This window comes from Palaemon carinicauda, chromosome 15 (assembly GCF_036898095.1).
Source record: "Palaemon carinicauda isolate YSFRI2023 chromosome 15, ASM3689809v2, whole genome shotgun sequence".
Lineage (NCBI taxonomy): Eukaryota > Metazoa > Arthropoda > Malacostraca > Decapoda > Palaemonidae > Palaemon > Palaemon carinicauda.
This window is the reverse complement of record NC_090739.1, coordinates 133,119,966-133,143,905: the sequence shown is the minus strand read 5'-3', so window position 1 is coordinate 133,143,905 and position 23,940 is coordinate 133,119,966. Positions and strand designations below refer to the sequence as shown.

At 42.4% G+C, this 23,940-nt stretch overlaps 1 protein-coding gene across 2 annotated transcripts in view; it reads right to left on the bottom strand.

Moving 5' to 3' along the window:
* Nucleotides 1-23,940, bottom strand: part of Rexo5 (RNA exonuclease 5) — a 100,578-nt gene that overhangs the window by 57,301 nt on the left and 19,337 nt on the right. For both annotated transcript variants that reach the window (XM_068388690.1, XM_068388689.1), the window contains exons 3-5: nucleotides 16,790-16,843; nucleotides 16,570-16,602; nucleotides 3,806-3,853 (exon numbers count right to left, since the gene is read on the bottom strand). In XM_068388690.1, coding sequence (XP_068244791.1) covers nucleotides 3,806-3,853; nucleotides 16,570-16,602; nucleotides 16,790-16,843 — 135 coding nt within the window. The remainder of the gene's footprint in view (nucleotides 1-3,805; nucleotides 3,854-16,569; nucleotides 16,603-16,789; nucleotides 16,844-23,940) is intronic.

Sequence of the window (23,940 nt, the reverse complement as noted above, 5' to 3'; positions counted from 1 at the left end):
GCAAACTAGGGAGTAGATGATTACCTTCAGCAAACCTATTAAGACGTTTTGCCAGAAGACGTTCAAAAACTTTAGATAATATGGGAGTTATGGAAATTGGGAGGTAATCAGTGGGACTTGAGCTACCACAAACACATTTACATAGAGGAGTAACATTACCTATTCTCCAACAAGTGCTAAAAGCTCCTCGTCTTGCTAACTTGCGCAAAATAACAGATAACTTTGGAGCCAAGAAATCTGCTGTCTTTATAAAAAACAAAGGAAAAATACCATTTAGGTCTACACCTCCATAAGCATCAAGGTCCATCAATAGAGCTTTAATCTCACGAGATTGAAAAGCTAAACTAGTTAGTTTAGCCTCAGGAAAACAGGAATGAGGAAGTTCAAGTTTTTCATTACTCTGTTTACTGTCAAAAACATCAGCCAAAAGGGTTGCCTTTTCCTTTGGACAGTGAGTGACTGAGCCATCAGGTTTAAGTAAAGGAGGAACTGTTGTATCTACACCAAAGAGTGCAGATTTAAGGGTAGACCACCATTTATGTTCCTGAGTTGTACCAGAAAGGGTTTCTTTTATGGTTGAATTGTACTCCTTTTCAGTTGAGGCATAAACTCTCAGAGCAAAAGCTCGAAGCTGAGTATAGTTGTTCCACGTCAAATCTGATCTGTTACCCTTCCAAAGGTGATAGGCCTCCTGCTTCTCCAAATAAGCACGTCTACAATCATCATTAAACCATGGTTGTCTTTCACTCGGTACCTTAGCACACGAGAAGGGATACGCCTATCGATTATGTTGACTAGATTCTCATTCAAAGGGACAACAGGATCTACACTATTATATAATTGTGACCAATTTAAGCACAAAAGATCATGCAAAATCCCATTCCAGTCTGCTTGGGATTTCATATAAATTTTACAATAATATGATATATCAGGGACAGGCTGCTCAGTCTTCACTAATAATGAAATCAAGGCATGATCAGGTGTCCCGACTGGAGAACCAACCTTACTAGTTATAACGCCAGGGGAGTCAGTGTATACGAGGTCCAAGCAATTACCAGACCTGTGAGTAGCTTCATTTATGATTTGCTCACAGCCTGATTCAGAGGCAAAGTCTAAAGCTCTTAAGCCATGGCGATCAGTAGGAGAGATAGAACTTAACCACTCCCTATGGTGAGCATTAAAATCACCAACAAAGACAAAAGAAGCCTTTCTATCATCTTCTTGTATCTTAGCCATAATGGTAAGAAGACAATCGAAGATAGAATCATCCATGTCTGGATTCCGGTAGATCGAACACAAATAAAAGTTGTTATGCCTGCCACAAACTTTTATTACCTGAATCTCATGACATCCACATTGATAGCAGGACTTATGAGAAGCAGGATATAAAAATTGTGATGGGTGACCTCAATGTTAAATTTGGAAGGAACAATCGGTACAGTATAGATAATATCATGGGGGTTGAGGGTCTTGGCAAAGGGACAAATGAAAATGGGGCACACTTAAAAGTTTTTGTTCAACAAACAATCTTATTAGAGGTATTCTTTTCCAGCACAAGGCCATCCACAAATATACATAGACTTTTCTATATGGCAATTACAAAAACCAAATAGATCACATAGACATTAATAAATAGAGGAGGAGGACTCAGAGAAATGTAAGAAGCTAAAGAGGTGCAGATATTGATGTGATCACAAGCTCCTCATTGCCACAATGAAATTAAACTGAAAGCACCCAACAGAAATGTAGATAGAATACCTCGGTTTGATATAACTATACTTCTAGAAGATGAGCACAAAGAAACCTTTGCAATTGAATGTAGAAATGTAGGAATTTATTTGCAGTCTTAGAGATTTTAAGAGATGAGGAGCAGACAATTAATGACAAATGATGTGATATGCAGTTACAAGAAGAAAACAAAACCATGGATATCAAATGATACTCAAGATACTAAAAAAGGAGACAAATGCAGAAATTGATTGTTGAAAGTTTTTGAAGAAGTAAAGAAAAACTACAAGGTAGAGCATGTTAAGTATTCCAGTATCAGATAATGAAGTCAAAAGAAAAGCCAGGATTGACTGGAGAGAATATTTAGACAGGAAAGCAGATGAAGCTGACAAAGCTATGAATTTAGGGAGTAGATATGGTGTAGACAGCACAAAAGGCTACTTGCAGCAACCCTTTGCCAAGCAGCTGCAGTATTTTCTGCCTTTTGATTTGCATAGCTGTCTAATTCAATTTTACCTTATTCCAATGTTCACCTCTCACTAAACAATAGACCCTTTAGGATGGCTTCAAAGTCGAGCATTGATCATTCAGGTCACAAAAAAATCTATGCTCATTAATAATAATCTTGGCCATTTTTATGAATGACCTATTAAAAAGAAAGTTGTCAGATCTGCTGGACCTCAGGGAATTGCCAACAAACTGACAGTGTCCACTTGAAAATTTTCACATTCTAACATTAAGTAAAAAAAAAAAAATTCTTATATTACCTAATAAATTCTAAATGTTACCAAATGAATAGCATTTATTGAAGTTAAAGATACTGGCTGGCTATACAATGACCAACTTACTTTAGAACTTGGCCATAAATCATTGATAAGGGAAAAATTATTATATACAGCAATTGCCATAAAGGTTATCCAATAGAAAAATTTAATCATAGCATTGATAATGTGTACTAAACAGCGTGTGACCTAATAATATACAAGACAACTCTTTCCGTAGGTTCCCCAGAGTTGGGTATCAGATTATTAATTTAATTAAGACCTAACGGTATGAATACCCATAACTCTTTGATAAATTTATATATGCATATGAAAAATTACAAAAATCAATATAAATTTTAACAATAAAAAATAAGACATGTGCAGCCCATCAGTTATTCTAAGAGCATGTTTATTTGTCAAAACTAGGCAATTACAGTCTGTACTGATGCCTATGATGCAGTTTCACTCATGTTGGCAGACTTGGGAGAAATAAAAACCAATATCTCTTGGCTTCTTAGTTGAGTGGGGGATTAGGCTTGACCTGTCTTGTGTGTGATGGGGTCTGAGTAGGTTACTGTTAGCTACGCGAGTGTCTCGGACTTTGCCTGTATTTCATGTACCTCTCCTGTTTTTTTTATTTTCTGTACCATTTATTCCCCTTTTTTCAATACCCCTCCTTGATACCTATATGTCCAACATTGTAATGGGTCTGCAGCACTATTAGCCTGGTTTGCCAAAACCCCCTTACCAAATGTATATTTCCCACATCTGATGGGCTGTGTTCCCTAGTCTTTAGGATGTAGCAGACTGCATGATTCATGACAGAAATTGTGACTTGAGCTTTGGAAAAAATTTGCCTTAGTACACATTATAAACATGAGTACCAATAAAATATATTAAAAAGTCGCTTAGTAATCTGAAGGCAAAAGTCTTATTCCTCTTGGTGAACAACATTTGATGCTACCTTACTAGATGTTGTGTCAAAAACTTCACCCAGAATGATGGTCAAGAAGTCTGACACAATCTCAAGGTTAAGAGAACCTTCCACATCTGGCATTAAAGTGGTATAATATTCTAATTTTAACAGATGAAAGATCTTGCTAAATGAAAGAATAATCTGAAGTGCTGCACTATACAGAACTGTACCACATTCTACCTATCATTTTTTGTAATATATGGGCCAATGTAGCATTTTATATTAAAAAGAAATTCAAATAAATTGAAATAATTTTCCCTATTCTAAAAGTTTATATAATTAATGTATGATGAAAGTTGAAATGTTAGGTTAACTAACACTTTTTTTTTTTACTTACCTTTTTCTTCTGTATCCCTTTAGTAGCCAGGCTTAAAGGTTTTGCCCCCTGAAATATTAAAGAAAAGAAAATTAAAAACTGGAAATTTGTATAAAATTCCAAATAAAATCACCTCATTTCTTTTACAGGTAAAACTTCTACTACTGCCACATTGTTATCAATATTTATTATAAGCACCAAGAAAGAGCAAAGTTGCCACCACTGGATCACATAAAATTTATTATAAGAATCTTAATATAACTTAACCCGTTCATTACGAGGCTGCGGATCAGCTACTCAAGCTATGTATGAGATTTGTCACCATCTGATTTACTTACTCACTTACTCTTTAACCCTTTTACCCCCAAAGGACGTACTGGTACGTTTCACAAAAGCCATCCCTTTACCCCCATGGACGTACCGGTACGTCCTTGCAAAAAACTGCTATTTAAATTTTTTTTTCATATTTTTGATAAGTTTTTGAGAAAATTCAGGCATTTTCCAAGAGAATGAGACCAACCTGACCTCTCTATGACAAAAATTAAGGCTGTTAGAGCAATTTTTTAAAAAATATACTGCAAAATGTGCTGGGAAAAAAATAACCCCCTAGGGGTAAGGGTTGAAAATTTCCAATTAGCCTGGGGGTAAAAGGGTTAATAACCTAAATTTCCATGTTTATTTGTTTTACTGCTAATTGCAGAATAAATTTTTCAAAAGTTGCTTTATTTTCTATTGTATTTCACTCTAAACAACAAAAATATTTTTTCCATTCATTGTAAAGTGATTATAGAATAATTTTTCCAAAATTTGTTTTATATGATTTTCTCTAAAATAATGGTAATGCACTGTAATTTTATGTGTAAAAAAAAATTATATTCATTGAAGTGACTACATGTATGTTATTCCGTAATTCCATGATAAATAGCAGTCGAAAGATATCAAACTCCTCATCAGTAATGATGGACTTTACATTTTAGCCTTCCAAAAGCATAGATGTTGTCTAGCAAAGATCTGGCAGTAATCATAGATTTCTGGAAGGGTTGTAACCATTAAAGATGCTGCCTTAGCAAAGAACTCACAGTAATTTTAGAGATTAATATAAATCTAGTTCATTAGACATAAGTTTTGTTCGTCCGTCTGTCATCCCACCTCGCGTGTGACTGTCCCTATGAACTGGATCATTCCTCTTTTGGGCATTTCATGGGCTTGGAAATAGAGACTGTGCATGTAAGAACATGACGAATACTGCATAGAATGGCAATAAATGGAAATAATGACAGTGAGCTAACTTTACTCTTAAAAACAATAAACAATACTAATGTGAAATACATAAGACATGAAGATTATATTATTTTGTAGAAAAGATAGTCGAGAAAAAAGGAATAATATAAGAAAAAGACTAATCTCGTCGCGTGTCAACAATTGCATTGCTGGTAAGTTTTCGTCTCATTGTAGGTAGGACTTTTAGAGGTGGAGAGGCTTTCTCTGAGATTTGAACTCTATGACAACATAGATAAACAATAAAACAGACCTTACGTAATCAAGAATAGGGACTAGAATTGCAAGCATTTTGATTGGTGGTGAGGCAAGATGTGAAAGCACTAAAATTGACCTTCCATAATCATAAGGATTAGAATTGCAAGAATTTTGGTTGGTGGTGAGGCGAGATGTGAATACACTAAAATAGATCTTACATAATCATAAGGACTAGAATCATAAGTATTTCGGTTAGTGGTAAGGCGAGATGCAAGAACCCCTAAGTTTTCAAGCTGGGGGTGTCAGGTGAGTTTGAGTAATGCCTCAAGTAGGGAATATTGCCATTGGCTAGAGTATGGTAACAAAAACAGACCTAAAATAGCTTTTACATATTCAGAAATAAAGGCTAGAATCCCAAAGACTTTGTTGGTTTGCTGAAGACATGAGGAGTGGCTGATATTAGGGAGAGGAGATTTTTTTTAGTGGAATTTCCCCGAGTGTGAACTGTGTGTGATACACAACAATGTGCTATACTCTTTCGTAGCTTAATCTGCAGTAATAATAATAATAATAATTATTATAATAATAATTATAATAATAATAATGATGATATATCACAACATCACGATGTGTATACCAGGCATGTTTTGACACATAGCAACGTCATCGTAGCGAAGAGATTAATATGAGCAAGGTCTACTTTAGTATGTTTCAAACTAATAATGCAATAAACAGATGAAAACAGCTGTATAAATAGAGTAACTGTAGAATACATAGAAATCTTGCATTGATTACTCAACGCAGATGAGCTCAATGCATCCTGCTGCTTTGCTAGGGAAGCCATATAACAAAGGTTTACATGCCATGAATAATAAATGAAAAAATATACTAAATGATATGAAACTATTGAATCAGTGGTGAACTGAAAAAGGAAGAAAACTGAATGTGCTTGATCTCATTACAATAAAGATAATGAAAGGTTGCATTAAATAACTCTAAAAGGGGAAACCTGAAGTACCCCCACCAGGGCCAATATATGGGAATATGAAGTCCCCAAAAATAGATAAATAAAACTTGATGTTCCACAGATATAAACTTATCACTTTACACAACCTGATATCCTCAGCCTTAGAAATCATAATCCCCTAAAAAAGAGAGTAAGTTTTTTTAACATAATCTGGTCAAACTCCAAAATTATTTGTTCTAGAAATCATGTACAGTAGGGCTGAAACAATAAGTTAAGGAAGGCAATCATCTGTATCAAAAACCAAATAAAACCACCGGAATAAAAATCTATTTTATCATTACATTGATCGCTTCCATCAGCCATAGGACCCGTGGTCACGTTTCATTAATATTTTCTGCTGAGCACACTAGCATTTTTACCATGTCCACATGCACAATCTTTCATAGGATTTTTACAAGTTGTCAAAGCCATCAATTGCAGAGATTTCTGCCTTTTTGTAAGAAATATGACATTGGATATATTCTTTTGACCTTATTAGTCATTCTGTATAGCAGGGTCAACCACTAGTCAACTTTCTCCATCTATTTCTATCCCTTACATCTTCTTTACCACGTCTCACCCCAACCTATATCTCTTCCCACTACATCCATCCATCTGATCTTCTGACACCCCACACTTCTCCCCTTCACTGGCATGTTCTTAGCTTTCTTGATCAGTTCCACAGTATCTCAAACCAGCTTCTCTAACCTATCTTTTACATTATATGTATCCGCATTCTTCTTATATCCCTCCTTTCTGATAGTGATATTCCAGCAATCCATCTCATCATCCTCCTCTTTGTTCTTTTCAACAGTCCCTCCTCTCTCCTCGTAAGTGCCCCAGTTTTTGCTCTAAACATTATAATAGTATGGGCCTTCATTTTATGACAGTGGCATTTTCTTGTCTAAAAAAACTTGAGTTACTTTCCATTTTTTCCATACTTCTTTTACTCTCTGTCTCACTGCTTTAATAGTACTCTCCTCCTCTGTTAATATAAATTCCAAGTATATAAACTAATTGTTCTGTTTTAGCACCGTACCTTCTTCCACTTGAATGTTTAGTTCTTCATGTCCTCTTACTAATAATCATTAGCTTTGTCTTTCCAATGTTGACCTTCAATCCTTTCTTTTTAAGACTACTTTCCATACTACAAACCTTTCTCTGTCACGTATTATGACAAAATCATCAGCAAACATCAATTCCCACAACTCTTTGTCGTTCCTTTATTCTGATGATAGTGTCTATGACAACAAAGGACACTAATGGACTCAAGAGCAGTTCACTGATGTGGCCCTAATATGTTTCTGACCAAAGATAACAGCCATGTTCAAATCTATTGTCAAGTCAATATAATTTAGCTTACTATAGCAATTGTCTTTGCCAGGCATAGAACTCCAGCAATGTCCATCCCATCACTTTGTTCAGGCTGCTCTATTTTAACAGTGTTCAGAGAGTATGATACACCTAAAATTTAAGGTACAGTATAAGATTCTTGTCATTTAATCGGTTCAAACATCAATGCTTACAGTGCACCGCGTGAAGTGTACCAACATGTTATCACTTTAGGGGCTTTCTCCAATATTGTTAGATAATCTTTACGACAAATTTCAGGATTTATTTAAAAACTGAAAACTGAACTAAACTTCCTTGAGATTAAAATTGCCAAATATCACATTATAAAAGACAGAGGGAAGGATGTTATAATATGATATTTTAATTATAAAATAAATTTTTGAATATACTTACCCGGTGAATATATAATAGCTGAGCCTCCGGCGGCTCGACAAAAAAACACACAAAAACTCGCGAGCGATCGCTATGAAGGTTGCGGGTGTGCCCACTAGCGCCAACTATCGGCCAGATACCGCATATACATGTAAACAGACCCAATTTTTCTCATCCCGCTGGGTCTCTATCGGGGAGGAAGGGGGGGCCTTTAATTTATATATTCACCGGGTAAGTATATTCAAAAATTTATTTTATAATTAAAATATCATTTTTAAATATTTAACTTAGCCGGTGAATATATAATAGCTGATTCACACCCATGGTGGTGGGTAGAGACCAGTATTAATACAGTTTACAGCGTATATGCTTAGAGTTTTTGACAGTTATATCATAACAAAACCCAAATATATAAAGGTACCTGGTAAGGAAGTTGACTTAGACGATTACTCTGCCTTATTAGTCTGTCTTCCTCACGAAGCCCAGCGATCCTCTTAGGATGCTGAAAGACTCCCAGGAGCTGAAGTATTAAGGGCTGCAACCCATACAACAGGACCTCATCAAACCCCTAATCTGGGCGCTCTCAAGAAATGACATTTGACCACCCGCGAAATCAAAAAAGGCTGCGAAAGGCTTCTTAGCCTTCCGTACAACCCAATTAAAAAAACATTTCAAGAGCAGATTAAAAGGATATTGGAATTAAGGGAATGTAGTGGTAGAACCCTTACCCACTACTGCATTCGCTGTAACGAATGGACCCAGTGTGTAGCAGTCCTCGTAAAGAGTCTGGACATCTTTTAAGTAAAATGACGCGAATACCGATTTGCTTCTCCAAACGGTCGCGTCCATAATACTTTGCAGAGATTTATTTTGCTTAAAGGCCACGGAAGTTGCTATAGCTCTTATTTCGTGCGTCTTAACCTTAAGCAAGCATCGGTCTTTTTCATTCAAGTGAGAATGAGCCTCTAGTATTAAAAGTCTGATAAAATATGACAAAGCATTCTTTGACATAGGCAATGATGGTTTCTTAACTGAGCACCATAATGCCTCAGATCCACCTCGTAAGGACTTAGTACGAGCTAAGTAGAACTTAAGAGTTCTAACTGGACACAGTACTCTTTCAAGTTCGTTGCTTACGATCTCTGACAGGCAAGGTATATCAAAAGACTTAGGCCAAGGACGAGAAGGCAGTTCATTTTTGGCCAGGAAACCAAGTTGAAGTGAACATGTGGCTTTTTCTGTAGAAAAGCCGATGTTCTTACTGAAGGCATGAATTTCACTGACCCTTTTAGCCGAAGCCAAGCACACTAGGAAAAGCGTCTTGAGGGTGAGATCCTTCAGGGAAGCTGAATGTAATGGCTCAAACCTGTCTGACATGAGGAACCTTAGGACCACGTCTAAGTTCCATCCAGGAGTTGCCAAACAACGTTCCTTAGAGGTCTCGAAAGACTTAAGGAGATCTTGGAGATCTTAATTGTTGGAAAGATCTAAGCCTCTATGACGGAAGACCGAAGCCAACATGCTCCTGTAGCCCTAAATCGTGGGAGCTGAGAGGGAGCGAACATTTCTCAGATGTAAAAGAAAATCTCCGATTGGGCTACAGAGGTACTGGAAGAGGACATAGATGCTGGCTTGCACCAATCTCGAAAGACTTCCCACTTCGACTGGTATACTCTGAAGGTAGAAGCTCTCCTAGCTCTCGCAATCGCACTGGCTGCTTCCTTCGAAAAGCCTCGAGCTCTTGAGAGTCTCTCGATAGTCTGAAGGCAGTCAGACGAAGCGCGGGGAGGCTTTGATGAACATTCTTTACGTGGGACTGACGTAAGAGATCTACCCTTAGAGGAAGACTTCTTGGAATGTCTACCAGCCATTGAAGTACCTCGGTGAACCACTCTCTCGCAGGCCAGAGGGTAGCAACCAACGTCAACCCTGTCCCTTCGTGAGAGGCGAACTTCTGCAGTACCTTGTTGACTATCTTGAATGGTGGGAATGCATATAAGTCCAGAAGAGACCAATCCAGTAGAAACGCGTCTATGTGGATTGCTTCTGTATCTAGGACTGGAGAGCAATAGATTGGTAACCTTTTGGTCAACGAGGAGGCAAAGAGGTCTATGGTGGGTTGACCCCAAGTAGCCCAAAGACTCTTGCCCACGTCCTTGTGGAGGGTCCATTCCGTGGGTATCACCTGACCCCTCCGACTGAGACAGTCTGCCAAGACGTTCAAGTCCCCCTGGATGAATCTCGTCAACAGGGAGATGCCTCGATTTCTTGACCATATGAGAAGGTCCCTTGCGATCTCGAGCAGCGTGAAGGAGTGTATGCCTCCTTGCTTGGAGATGTACGCCAAAGCTGTGGTGTTGTCTGAGTTGACCTCTACCACTTAGTTTCGAAGAAAGCTTTCGAATTTCATCAAGGCCAAGTGGACTGCTAATAGCTCCTTGCCGTTGATGTGCATGCTCTTCTGACTTGAGGTCCACAGACCCGAGCATTCCCGACCGTCCAGGGTCGCACCCCAACCCAAATCCGACGCGTCTGAGAACAACACGTGGTTTGGGTTCTTGACTGCTAGGGATAGTCCCTCTCTCAGACTGATATTGCTGTCCCACCATTTCAGGCATGCCTTTACTGGTTCGGAGACTGGGAATGATACCGTCTCTAACGTCTTGTCCTAGTTCCAGTGAGAGGCTAGATGGAACTGGAGAGGCAGAAGGTGTAGTCTCCCTAGCGAGACAAACTGCTCCAGGGATGAGAGAGTCCCTACGAGACTGTTCCAACTCCTGACTGAACAAACGTTCTGTTTTCAGCATTAGTTGGACTTCGAGCAGGGCTTGTTCTATTCGGGTGGCAGACGGAAAAGCCCGAAAAAACTGGACTGCGAATCTCCATCCCCAAATATAGAATAATCTGAGATGGGATCAGTTAGGACTTTTAGGTTGACCAAAAGTCCCAACTCCCTGGCCAGACTCAACGTCCAATGTAGATCCTGCAGACAGCGAAGACTGGACGATGCTCTGAGAAGCAAGTCGTCCAAGTACAGGGAGGCTCGGATTCCCGATAGATGGAGGGATTTTGCCACATTCCTCATGAGCCTCGTAAACACGAGAGGAGCAGGACTGAGGCCAAAGCACAGGGCTCGAAACTGGTACCCCACATTCCTGTAAACAAACCTCAGAAACGGTTGGGAATCCGGGTGTATAGGAATGTGGAAGTATGCCTCCTGAAGGTCGAGAGAGACCATCCAGTCGCCTTCCATTAATGCTGTCAAGACAGCCTGGTAGACTTCATCGTGAAGTTTGTCTTGACAATGAACACATTGAGCGCACTTGCCTCTTACGTACTCCTGCAGTGAACATGGCTGCCAGATCATTGGAGCCATCCCAGAGGGACTTGTTCCTGCAGAGAACGTGGCTGTCAGATTATTGGAGCCATCCCTGATAGCCTTGTTTATGCATGACATAATTGTACAGCAGAACTTCAAACGCTCGAAAAAACTCCTAACAGGAGATGGTCTAGCTCTGAAGTCGACCATAAAATCTTGGAGCGTCTCATGGCCCGGCGCCAGGGAGAGTCTATGAGGTTTGAGAAGTCTATCTGGGCAGAGGCAGGAACTCCCAAGCCGAGAACTTCTCCCGTGTCATATCAGACTCTCGCTCTATAAACCAGCTTAAAAGTAGGGAAACCAAAGGCTGTCTCCCCCAAACTCCTCCTGGTGATTAACTAGTCGCCTAGCAAACGTAAAGCTCTCTTAGAAGAGCGAGAGAGCACTAGCTTAGAAAACAACGGCTTCGAAGTAGCTAGGCCTAGTGTAAACTCTGACGTTTAGGCGAACGAGGAGCAGCAGTTACAAAAAGATCCGGACAAAGATCCTTAAAAATCAGCATGATTTATTTAAAGTCCATAGAGGGCTGAGCAGCTTTAGGCTCCTCTCCGTCTGACAGAGTCCTCAAGGGAATATCAGTAGGAGGGGGATCAGCAACTTCCTCATCTGAAGGAACCTTGTCCGACAATTGCCGAGTCTCAAGCAAGGGAGAGACCTGCCGTGGTGGCAATGCTTGACAAGCAGAGTCCACACGCAAAGGAGCAACAGTAGCAGTCAAGGACGCTATGTCATGTAACTGCTTAAAGGACTGACCAGCAACAACAACAGGTGCGGGAGGACGCTCGACGTCAACTCAAGACTGCCTTGACTGCTTAGACTGAGCAGTCAAAACAACTCTTGACTGCGGTGCTTGACGCTCAACGTCAAAACAAGTCAACTATGCTGGTTGGTGAATGTCCTGAACGTCAACAAGAGCAAGCGGCAGCGGCTGAACGTCCACAAGCGGCTGAGAGTCAACACGGGACTGCATCGAGTGAGGCTCTACAACACACGATTGACGTGACTTTGTAACGTCAATGTCAACAGGACGAGCAAAGGCTCGTTTGGGCGGCTGACGGCCAGGATCTCGATCAGCTAAGCGGCGAGGATCATCGTGAACCTGCTCAACAGAATAGTCCTCCATAAAAGAGGCAAGCTTATTCTGCATGTCTTGCCGTACAACCCATTTAGGATCAACGGGAATGGTTGCGGTAAGATACGAGGGTAACGTCTGTGACTGCAAAACCTTGCCTACAATAAGACTCTCGGAGCCTGTGTTACGCTTTTGTTTAGGTGGCGAGCAGTCTTCCGATGACTGCATAGGGTCAGAGCTGTCCCAATGGCTACAACCAGGACGCTGGACCTGTCCTGAAAGGACTGACTTTCGCTTAAAGGGCCTCGAAACCTTGCTCCACGGTTTCTTACGCGAAAAGCCTTCGGATGTCGAGGAGAAAATCGTCTCGCTCGTCTTATGGTAGGGGCAGTCTTGGTGAGACACGCCTGAAACCATAGAGGGAACGTCTGTTCGCTGATCAAGGCCTCTCGAACCCATAAGTCGTACGACATTACTTCTCCCCTGGGCTTGGGAGCTTGCAAGAGGTCTCGGACTAGGCGAACGACAGGCACGAACAGACGAACCCTCGGTCGCAACACTGATAACACTTTGCGCAATTATCACTTTATCACTACGATTTTCTGTTTTGCACTTACTTCACTGGAATCGAATTTTTCAACAATTCACATTAGGCATGAATAAAACTGATTTCTACCTGAAGCACGCAATTCTACCCTCATCAAAAGGTTCTAATTGCGAAATAAGTCGTATAATGTAAGCACATTAATACAAGCAAAAAACAGTAAACATATTAAGATAAAAAGATCAGTGGCTGGGAAGGAGACTAAACACTAGTTCATTCAAAACTACGTTTTCAATCTCTTACCGTACAGTGCCTTGGGACGAGAATAAAAACTAAAAAAGTTTTATCCTTTCTCCCCGTACAGAGACTAGGGACGAGAGTAAAAAAAACTGACTCGAGAACAACGTTACTCGCTTGGGACGAGAATAAAGATCGGAACGTTCTCTCTTCCTCTCTCTCTCTCCGTCTCTCTCTCTCTCTCTCTCTCTCTCTCTCTCTCTCTCTCTTGATTTCGCACCGAAGAGAAAAGCCCACTTACCTTTCGTCAATAAACAGGTTATTTGACCAAAGGAAAAAACTGAAAGGTTTTTCAATTAACAAGTTCCTTTAAAATAGTATTTAAAACATTTAAGTTTGAAAGAAGAATGAACAAAACGTCAGAATCGATTTACTCTTTCTGCAAAGTGAAACCGTGATTCTCTCTCTCTCTATCGTAACGATAGAGCGCAAACTGCGTAGCATAAATAAACTAAACGTTAGTTCATCTTTGAAACAGTACGAAGACTATTCAAAGAAAATCTTTCATAAAATATCTACTAAAAAATATTCATTTAATAAGTTTTAAATCATTTGCTCTGTAAAAGTTATTTACGATTGAAAGGGCTCAACGTTGTTTAACTTCGGTTTCCAAGTTAGGACCGCCTACTCTCGGATTAGGGGAGGAATAGGTAAGGTCGCATATAAACAAATCATTAAAATTTATCTTGATGTTTATTATAAATGGAAAGCTAATCGAAGAGGCCTAATAAAGGCGGTTGAGATATAAAATATATAGAGGAAAATCTATAATTAACAACAACAATTTATAACGTGATAAGATAATTGCTAAAAGCCTAAAACACACTTCCGTACTAAGGGAAGGGTCGGCCATTTAAAAGTCAAAGAAAGTCCAAAAAACAATCCAAAGTCATCAACAATTAAATCTATCCAAAAACGAGTTCAAGATTTAAGTTGAAGATAAAACACCTGCACTGCGAAAGCTCAAACCAAAAGGAAGTACTTCACCAAGACTGTTGAAAAACTCCAGGTTAACAGCGAGTAATGGTACGTCTTGTCGATCAGACCGACAGAGAAAAATTGGGTCTGTTTACATGTATATGCGGTATCTGGCCGATAGTTGGCGCTAGTGGGCACACCCGCAACCTTCATAGCGATCGCTCGCGAGTTTTTGTGTGTTTTTCTGTCGAGCCGCCGGAGGCTCAGCTATTATATATTCACCGGCTAAGTTAAATATTTAAAAATTATAAATTGACAGGTTTCAACACTAAATAATAAAGAATGGGTATAAAATAATAATATAGAATGATACCCCATCTTAAGTTATTAATTCTTTCCCATAGAAAAACGCATGCAACGTAGATTGAATTTTATCCCTGTAAAGGGCATATGCTCTCTATACAAAAGGACAAAACCTGCTATCAATTCATAAAAAACTCATACCTATAATAAATAAGCTTCCATTAGAAGTACAAGTACTGTACAGCACTTTATGTATAATACTTGAATGAAATGTATAGTTGAAATACCAGTGTGCCTTCAAGAAAACTGAGTGAATGGCTTCATAATACAGTACAAACACAAAGTAATCTTTAACAATAATCGAATCCATCTATCATGTTAATAATTACTAAGATTAGAGGCTAAACAAATCATATCTTGATTACTGTTACTGAATGGTACATTAAGACTTCTCACTTCATGAGCACTGGAAGGAATGTGGCAACTGAAAACAAGATGGCAGCTTGGTGCAAGTTACTGAGCAAGTAGCATTGTCTCAGGTAGTGCTGATGGTTCTCAGTGATGACGTGTCATCGATACCCAGGCGATTTCTGCACTGAAGGTGCTGCGACGATTTCAATGGCACCTGAACTCGTAGGTCTCTCGTATACACAATGAGTCTGTGCTTTATACATGAAATACTGGTCCTAGAGCAGGGAAGACCATATTTCTTTGGTATTCTATATTGGACTGGATTCCTTGTCCTAGCCTTTTACACACACAACACATTAACCACAAAAAAACATTCAATTGATGTTGATATAAATTGTCTGTGGCCTTTAAATTAGCAGTCATTATTGACAATCTAATGGGTCTAGATAATTTTTTGCTCTAAAAGTCTGTGAAGTGTCCCCAAGCAGTTGTTTTAATAAAGACAACTCCAATACAACTGTCTGAGGATATCTATCTTGGAAGGTAATCTGCTATATCTACTAGGAGAGGTCACATGCCAGAGAACCATCGACTCTCTAGCCAATAAAGAGCTACGACAAGTTACTTTTGCATTGATTTGTGATCCAAGTTTTTATCACTAATCAAATCATGGAATACAGAGGTGAGGCATAGATGTCTAAATTTTAACTATTTTGCAAGATGGTGTCCCCTGCCCAAGCTTGGGAATCCTGGACCTGGGAACAAAATATACTGTAGGTTCAGACTGAAGGAGTTGCGAATACAATGTATTGATATTTTGCAGAGATCCTCGCAACCTGGAGGATGCAAAGCCAAGTCTGTGGAAAGAGATTAGCGAGGCCTACTCAAATGATCCAATAGGATATCAATTTTTCCAGGAATGAACCGAGGAAGCACTATGATATTCCCGATTTTCATCCAACAGCAAAATTTGGGCAATCAGATACAAAGGATCTAACCTTCATCCTTGTTTCTAGATATAGGACAGGGCTCTCGAGTTGTTTACATATAAACCTATAGGAATATGCTATAATCCTGCCATTGCCCAAGAATATCTGGAAGGTAAATGAGAGCAACCTACACCGTTAATAAAGTATAAACTCAAGGATCCTATGCGGGTCCCAGTAAATGTACAGAAATCAAATGCACCTGATCATCTGCAACAGATCTAATAATCGCTTTTCTTAAGAAAATCATTAGAGAAAAAAACCAACCACCTCAGAGAAGCTATCAGACAATGATATAGACATGTGATGTACAAAATACTAATCCAGAATGCATTTTGACTTGGCTAAAACATCTATTACTGTTAAATTTAGGATTACAGAGCTTTTTGTTAAAAAAAATAGTATAGTGTATATTGAAGAGGCAAAGCAGAATCCAAGACCCAGCTGAGGACGATTATTTTAAGATTGGGAATGGAATGTCTAGGACTCATGATCATCACTAATGTGTGTATTGAAGATTATAGGGTTGTTAAGTGACTATTTATAATTGTGATTGCCACTCCAAACTACTTTTACTCCTTTGTCATCAAAAGATATCCCCTGGACACAACTAGCATGTTAAATTAGATTTGGTTACTTTAAATCTATAATAGTGAACTAATACGTACCTTTTTATTCAGAGCTTCATTATTCTTTTTCTTCTGAAATAAAAACAAATATACAATGAATATCTAAAAATGTGCAAAAAAAAATTTAAACAATATTACTCTTAAAAAATTTTCCTCAAAATTAATGTTACGAGTCATCACCCCTTCAATGGAATGACCTTGACTACTTTATAATCAAATACTGAACGGTACAATATGCAGTAGTAAATAAAACACTTACCTTTTTCTTCTTCACAACTTTTCTTGTTGGGACCGAGTCATTCATATCCTGAAACTATAAAAATGATCAAAATATATGTACTTGAATTTTTCTGAAACTTCATCATAACAGAATCAACATAACAGATTTTTATAGAATTTGGGGAGTACAATAACGAACAATATACGATAATACAGTTACTGTATACATAATGCTATATTGTTAATTACTGTAGTTCCAAGACTCATATCTTAACACAAGTTAACCTTCAAAATACTGTCTAAAAACTATCATCCCAAATCTGAGGTAATATAATATGTAATTTGATAATTTAACTTTTTACAGTCTTCTTAATAAATCTTTCCATTTTAACTGCATGCCATGTAAAAGACATTATAACTATTTTCCCATAATTTCAGGAATAAAAAAACTTACCAGGAAGCAAAATAATATGAGGCATAACTGTATTGTGAATAGTTACAGATTTAGCAAAGATTAAAATCCTTCTTTTTCAGATGTAAAAACACCTTGAACTTCATAAAATAATTCAAATTAAAGCACATTATAATACTGCAAATTTTTAAAACAATTTGTATTTTTCTTAACTACTGTATACAAACCTCAGCCATTTAAAAAAGGTTTACTCCCAAGTCATTTTGTTGCGATCCAAAAAAATAAAGGTGCATAACTGGCAACCATGTATGGTTACCAGCTAACTTCACACTGGGTAGCGCACTCATGCCTGTGGGGTCGAGTCCCTCTCCGTAGGGTCAAGACTTGCGGGGTAGATGAGGTGGGACATTTCGATAAATGACTTCGGTTTGTAAAGCTAGGAAAACATATGCAGTTTGTTCCTACACATATATAAACTTGGTGTCATTTATATGGTTTGATTTTGGAGTGTCCTCCTATAAGAGCTGCTTACCATAGCTAAAGTCTCTCTTTTACCCATACTAAAAGGAAAGTAGCCACTGAGCAATTACAGTGCAGTACCCATTAAGCAAAGAAAAATTGTTTAGTAATTTTAGTATTGTCAGGTGTATGAAGACAGAGGAGAATGAGGAAAGAATATGCCAGGCTATTTGTGTATGAGTAGGCAAAGACAAAATGAGCCATAACCAGAGAGAGGGATCCAATGTGGTACTGTCTGGCCAGTCAAAGAACCCAATAACTCTCTAGTGGTAGTACGACCTATAAGAGAAGGTTTTTGAGACTGTTGTGGAGCGGGCATTCTAGGGGCTGCCTTCTCATATAAAAGATTGGTTGGCCTTCTCTATGTTCTCAATTACCACAGCAACTTAAGTGGGAAGAAAAAAAGTGTTAAATAGTCAACAACATTAGAGTTGCACAGGTAAAGCGCACCTCTAGGTGACAACTACTTAGAGTGGCAGCATCTCAGAACTTCAAAACACAATTTTCTCTTGAGACAGTCTTGTGCAGAAGAAATACCATGGCTTTAGCCCCAGATCTGGACAATTCCTAAAATTGTTTTATTACGTCTAAGCTCTTCACGTTTTCTGAAACTGCAAAGCATGACACTGCTCCTGACCAGTAGTCCAGCCAGCAGGAGGTCTGAATATCTGAAATGGCAGCAACCTACATGTTCTGCATCTCAGATAGTGGAGGGGAAGTTAGCTAGCTTATCGCTACATACTCTTGGAATGAGGGCTGGCAACATCTGGGTTGATGGATAGGGCTAGAACGAGCCTCTTAGTTGACAAAAATAAATTTTTTCTTTAACAAGAAATAGCTAAAGGATGTAATTTAGAAGATCTAGATCATAGCGAGTTCTCAGCAGCTGAGACCCAATTGTTAAAGAGGTCGAGAGAGAGATTTGACAAGGACACAGTGAACCTGTACATTGTGCTGTGGGATTGTGGAAAAATCACAAATTTGAAGTAATTTGTATTTTTCCTAACAGTACTTACCTCGAACTACTTTCTTAGGAGTATCTGGGATCTCCTCCCATCCGACCAGAGTTTTGTGCAGTTTACCCTAAACCCATTTTCTATGAGGGGCGGAGTGATACGCGCCCTGAGGCTAACCCCGGGTCAGAGAGCATGCTTGCTCAGGTCTCGACCTCCAGTAAGTTCTTGGTTGCTAAGGTCTCTAAGAAAACCAGGGGCCACTCGGGGAAGGCATGGTGGGCCATTACCCGAAAGTAGTTCGAGGTAAGTACTGTTAGGAAAAATACAAATTACTTCAAATTTGTGATTTGTTCCAACACGAAGTACTTACCTCAAACTACTTTCTTAGGAGACTTATACTTTAGGAGGTGGGCGTGGCCCTAAAAGTTCTTAAGACCGTGCTGAGGAATCTCCAGAGACCTAGAAAGTGGCAAGGTCGTGTTGACCCCATAGAAAATGATTGAGAGGAAACTACACAAAAACCCATCTTAGTGTCTCAGAAACTCACCTGTGCAAGAAAAGTTAGGGGACATGTCTTCCTCTTGATGAGGTACTCATCTCTGGCTCAGGGCCCTCACAGAGCCCACTTGAAGCGGAAAGGGGGGAAAGGAAGTACAAGGGGGTTCAAGGAACGAACCTGTGTCTCTTGTGCTTCTTACCCGCGGTTAATACTGAGGCTATGCCTTTAAACCGTTTGGAGCGCTGAAACGACGGTACCTATCGAGAACCCGACCAGGGATCTTCTTGAATAGTCCTTCAAATAGTGAGCCGTGAAGGTAGACTGGTTGGCCCAGGTGCCTGCCCTTAGGATCTGGCCCACTGCCATATTTTTCTCGAAGGCCAACGTAGTACTTAGGCCCCTAATGTCATGGGGTTGGGTTTCCCCGGTAGGGGGATTCCTGCCTTACTGTAGGCCCTGATGATGACCTGCCGCAACCAGAAGGAGATGGTATTCTTCAAGACTGGCTTCTTCACGAGGCCAGTGGAAACAAAAAGACTCTTGATCCCGGGCTGGAGTTTTGCTGTTCTTTCCAAGTATTTTCTCACTGCCCTGACGGGGCATAGGCGCAAATCCTTCACGTCGTCTGACCGGGGGATTGCTGGAATAGAGAAACCCTCAAACCTGGGGTCCCATACGGCAGGGTTCTGGGTCTTAGCTACGAAGGAAGGAACGAACTTGAATGTGACTTCTCGCCAACCTTTCGAGTGAGCAACTTCGTAGGACAGACCATGAATCTCGCTTACCCGTTTAGCTGAAGCTAGCGCCAGCAAGAAAACTGTCTTGAGAGTGAGATCCTTGTCCACGATGTCTTTCAAGGGCTCGAACAGAGGCTCGGATAACATCTTCAGGACCCTTGCCACGTCCCATTTTGGCACCTTCACAGTTTGCGGGGGGCATGATTGCTCAAAGCTCTTAATGAGCATTGAGATATGTCTGGAGTTACCCAGGTCTATGCCATTCAGGAGAAAAACTTGGCCCAAGGCCGCTCGGACTCCCTTGATGGCTGGAATAGACATGTTGACCATGTCCCTGAGGTAAACTAGAAAGTCCGCTACCTGCGGAATGGAGACCTTCAGGGGCTTGATGTCCCTAGTGGCGCACCATTTGGTAAAGGTGGCCCACTTAACCTGATATACAGCTGTCGATGACCGTCTCGGGTAGCCCGACATCCTCATTGCTGTACTCGACGAATAGCCTTCCCTCCTCAAGAGACACTCGATAACCTCCACGCGTGAAGGCGGAGGGACCATGGATTTTCGTGGAACCTTTGGAAGTGTGGTTGTCGGAGAAGATCTGGCCTGTCCGGAAAGGGCCAGGGCGGCTGTTGTGTTAGCTCCCTTAGGTCCACGAACCACTCTCTCTCCGGCCACCAGGGAGCTACCAAAGTCATCTGTAGGTTGCTTGTCTTTCTCACCCTGTTGAGGACCTGCCTGAGTATCCCGAAGGAGGGAAAAGCGTACTCGTCGAGATTGTCCCACGGATGTTGGAAGGCGTCTTCGAATGCCGCTTTTGGGTCTGGAACAGGAGAACAAAACACGGAGAGCTGCGTGTTCAGCCTTGTTGCGAAGAGGTCCATCACCGGCGAACCCCATTTCTGAATGACGGACCTGGCTACTTCTGGGTGTAGGGACCATTCGGATCCCACCACTTGCCCCATCCTGCTGAGGCTGTCGGCAAGGACGTTCCTTTTCCCTGGGATGAACCTCGCTGATATTCTTATCTGGTCCACTTTGGCCCATTCCAGAAGTTGTAAAGTGAGGACGCACAGCTCCTTCGACCTTAGGTCTCCCTGCTTCTCCATGTAAGCTACTACCGTGGCGTTGTCGCACATCAACGCTACGGTGTTTCCCCGGAGTAGGTGTACAAACTCCAGGCACCCTCTTTGTACTGCCCTCAACTCTAGAACGTTGATGTGCTGGGACTTCTCTAGGGCTGTCCAGTTTCCTCTTGCTGATTTCCCTAAGAGATGAGCACCCCACCCCTCCTTCGACGAGTCCGTGAACAGGAGCATCTCCGGAGGGTCGGCTGCAAAGGGCATCCCTTTGAGGGTGTTCGTCCTGCAGCTCCACCATTCCAGGACCCGTTTCGTGTTCGGAAACACCGGGACCACTCTGTGGGGGGAATCCGTTTGGATCCAGTTCTCCTTCAGGTTCCATTGGACCTCCCTGAGCCTTAGCCTGCCCTGGGGGACCAGTTTATCCATAAACACAAGGTGAACCATTAGTCTCTGACAGTCCTTTGCCCTCCTGGGTTGGTCCGTCACGAAGGGGCGGAGGACCTGGTCTAAGTTGTCCAGTCTGTCCACGGAAGAGAAGGCTTTCACTAACTGGGAGTCCAGAACCATCCCGAGGTAGGTCGTCCTAGTGGAGGGAATCAGTTGAGACTTCTTTAGGTTGATGGTGATCCCCAGAACGTTGCAGAACTGCAGTAACCTCGCGCCTTGCTCCTTCAGTACTTCCTCTGAGGCTGAAAGTAGCAACCAATTGTCCAGGTAACGAATCAGGCGGAAGCCTTGTTCGTGTGCCCAGACTGAGACCGTTATGAAGACCCTCGTGAAGACTTGGGGGGCAGTGGACAGCCCGAAGCAGAGGGTTTTGAGCTGCAACGTCTGGTTCACCCATTTCACCCGTAGGTACTTCCTGCTGGAGGGATGAACCGGGATCTGGAAGTAGGCATCCTTGAGATCTACTGACATCATGAAGTCCCCTTCTCTCAAGGACGCCAATACTGATTTTGGAGTGTCCATTTTGAAGTCCGTATTGCAGACGAACTTGTTGAGGGCTGAGAGGTCTATGACCGGTCTCCATCCTCCTGTTGCTTTCTCCACTAGGAACAGCCTGCTGTAGAACCCCGGACCTGGGTCCCGAACAGGTTCCATTGCCCCTTTCGCCAACATCGCTGAGACCTCTCCCTGTAGAGCTGTCCGTTTCAAGGGATCCTTGGGGGCTAGCCACTCCGCCTGCTGATCTGGTATCAGAGGAGGAGAGTCCGCTAGGAAGGGAAATCTGTACCCTTCTTCCAGAACTGTCACTGTCCATGGGTCTGCTCCGTGTTTTTCCCATGCTTGCCAAAAAAGTTTGAGGCATCACCCCACCTGAGGCTCCGGCAGGAGTAAGGGGCCTCCCTCCCTATCTCTTCCTCGATGAGCAGCCTGAACGACCTCTTCTGGATGCGGAGAAGGACGGTCTATAGGTGGCTTGATTCGGGGCTGATCCCCTACGGGAGGGCTGAGACGACTGGGACCATGTTGTAGCCGAGTTGTCTCTCCTAGGGTGGTTAGGAGCGGGCCGAGGAGGGCGAGGCGAGTCGACGGAGGGTCTTCTAAACGTCGGCCTCCTGACCGGGTGAGGCCTGGTCTCGAACGGCTCCTTCATCCTCCGAATTCTCTCGATCACTTCCTCCGCTGCCTTCGGGGGAAAGATTGAGTCATCCCACAGGGTCAGGCTCCTCAGAGATCTGGCCTCTCTGTCCGGCAGCCTCCTGGATATCTTGCTCAGAACAGTGTCTCTCCTTCGTAGGACCCACTTGGCGGACATGGCTAACGACTGGGAAGACAAGAATTTTAGGGTCTTGCCTCCTGAGCTGATGAGTTCCTTGAGCAAGGCCTGGGTCTCCGGAACTGACAGGTCGTATGACGACTGAACGCCCACCAGTCTAACCAGGAGGAGACATTGACAAGGTCCTTCGACATCTCCTCCATCATGACCGCCTCTGAAGGAGAGAAGCAGATCGGAGCCATGGATGCCCTTTCTTCTGAGGCTCCTTGCCCTAGTACGGTGAGTGCTGGCTCCACTGCACAGGCGCCCACTCGCTGTCCCTCTGGGAAGTAGAACCTCCTCTGGGATTTCAGGCCCTGGAGCAGCTTGGAGCAGCTCTGGCTCTTGGGCGCCTTGGCGTGGTTGGCCACTATCCTGTCCACGTGAGCCTTACCCAAATAAACATCCCTCGCCAAAGGGAGGGCCAAGGAGGGGCGCTGCTGGACTGGGGCGTCCACTATTCTATTTAGGCTGGAATGCCAAGCATCTTCGGAGGAGGGTTCCGGTATGTTCAGCCTGTGGTGATTTCTGATGAGGCCTATCGGATTGATGAGGCCTATCACCCTCCGATAGGCCGATACCTCCGCTGCTGACCCCTCTCCATGGTCGTCGAGCTCCTCTGACGGGGGTGCTGGTGCAAGTGACGAGGGTACCCCGACGGAGGACCTCGCACGTGGGGGAGTCCTGGACCGACGCTCCCGCGGGGGCTCCCGACGAAGGACGGGCATCTCCGTCGGAACGGGGGCCTCCATCCTGGGCCTAAGGTCTCTCCTGGAGGTCCTCGAATCTACGGGCCTGCTCGTTGAGGAAGGCCGAGGGCTGGGCTCGTGCCGAGCTAGGTGGCCCTTGGAGGTCAGGACTCGGCTGCCAGACCGAAGGGGCGACTCTTTCCGCTGGGCGGATGGAGTCGGAACCTTCGCGGTCTTATGCCTGTCAACTGGAACCTGCCATGAGGAATCCCTCCGTCGGGTGCCGCTGCTGCCGGAGGAGTATCTATCCGGGGAGGCCGTCCTCGGACGCCAACCTGAGGGGCCCGGCGCCACAGCTAGTTCCAGAAGTCTGTCTCGGTGAACCATCATCCATTCGTTGTTCTTGGGGGATCTTGGGCGCCGACTCTCGTGGCGCGACCTCGAGGGGGAGCGGGAACGCGACAACTTCCTGCGGGACTTCCCTTTTCTCCTCCTGAGGTTCCTCAGCACCTCATCCTCCGAAGAGCAGGAAGAATCC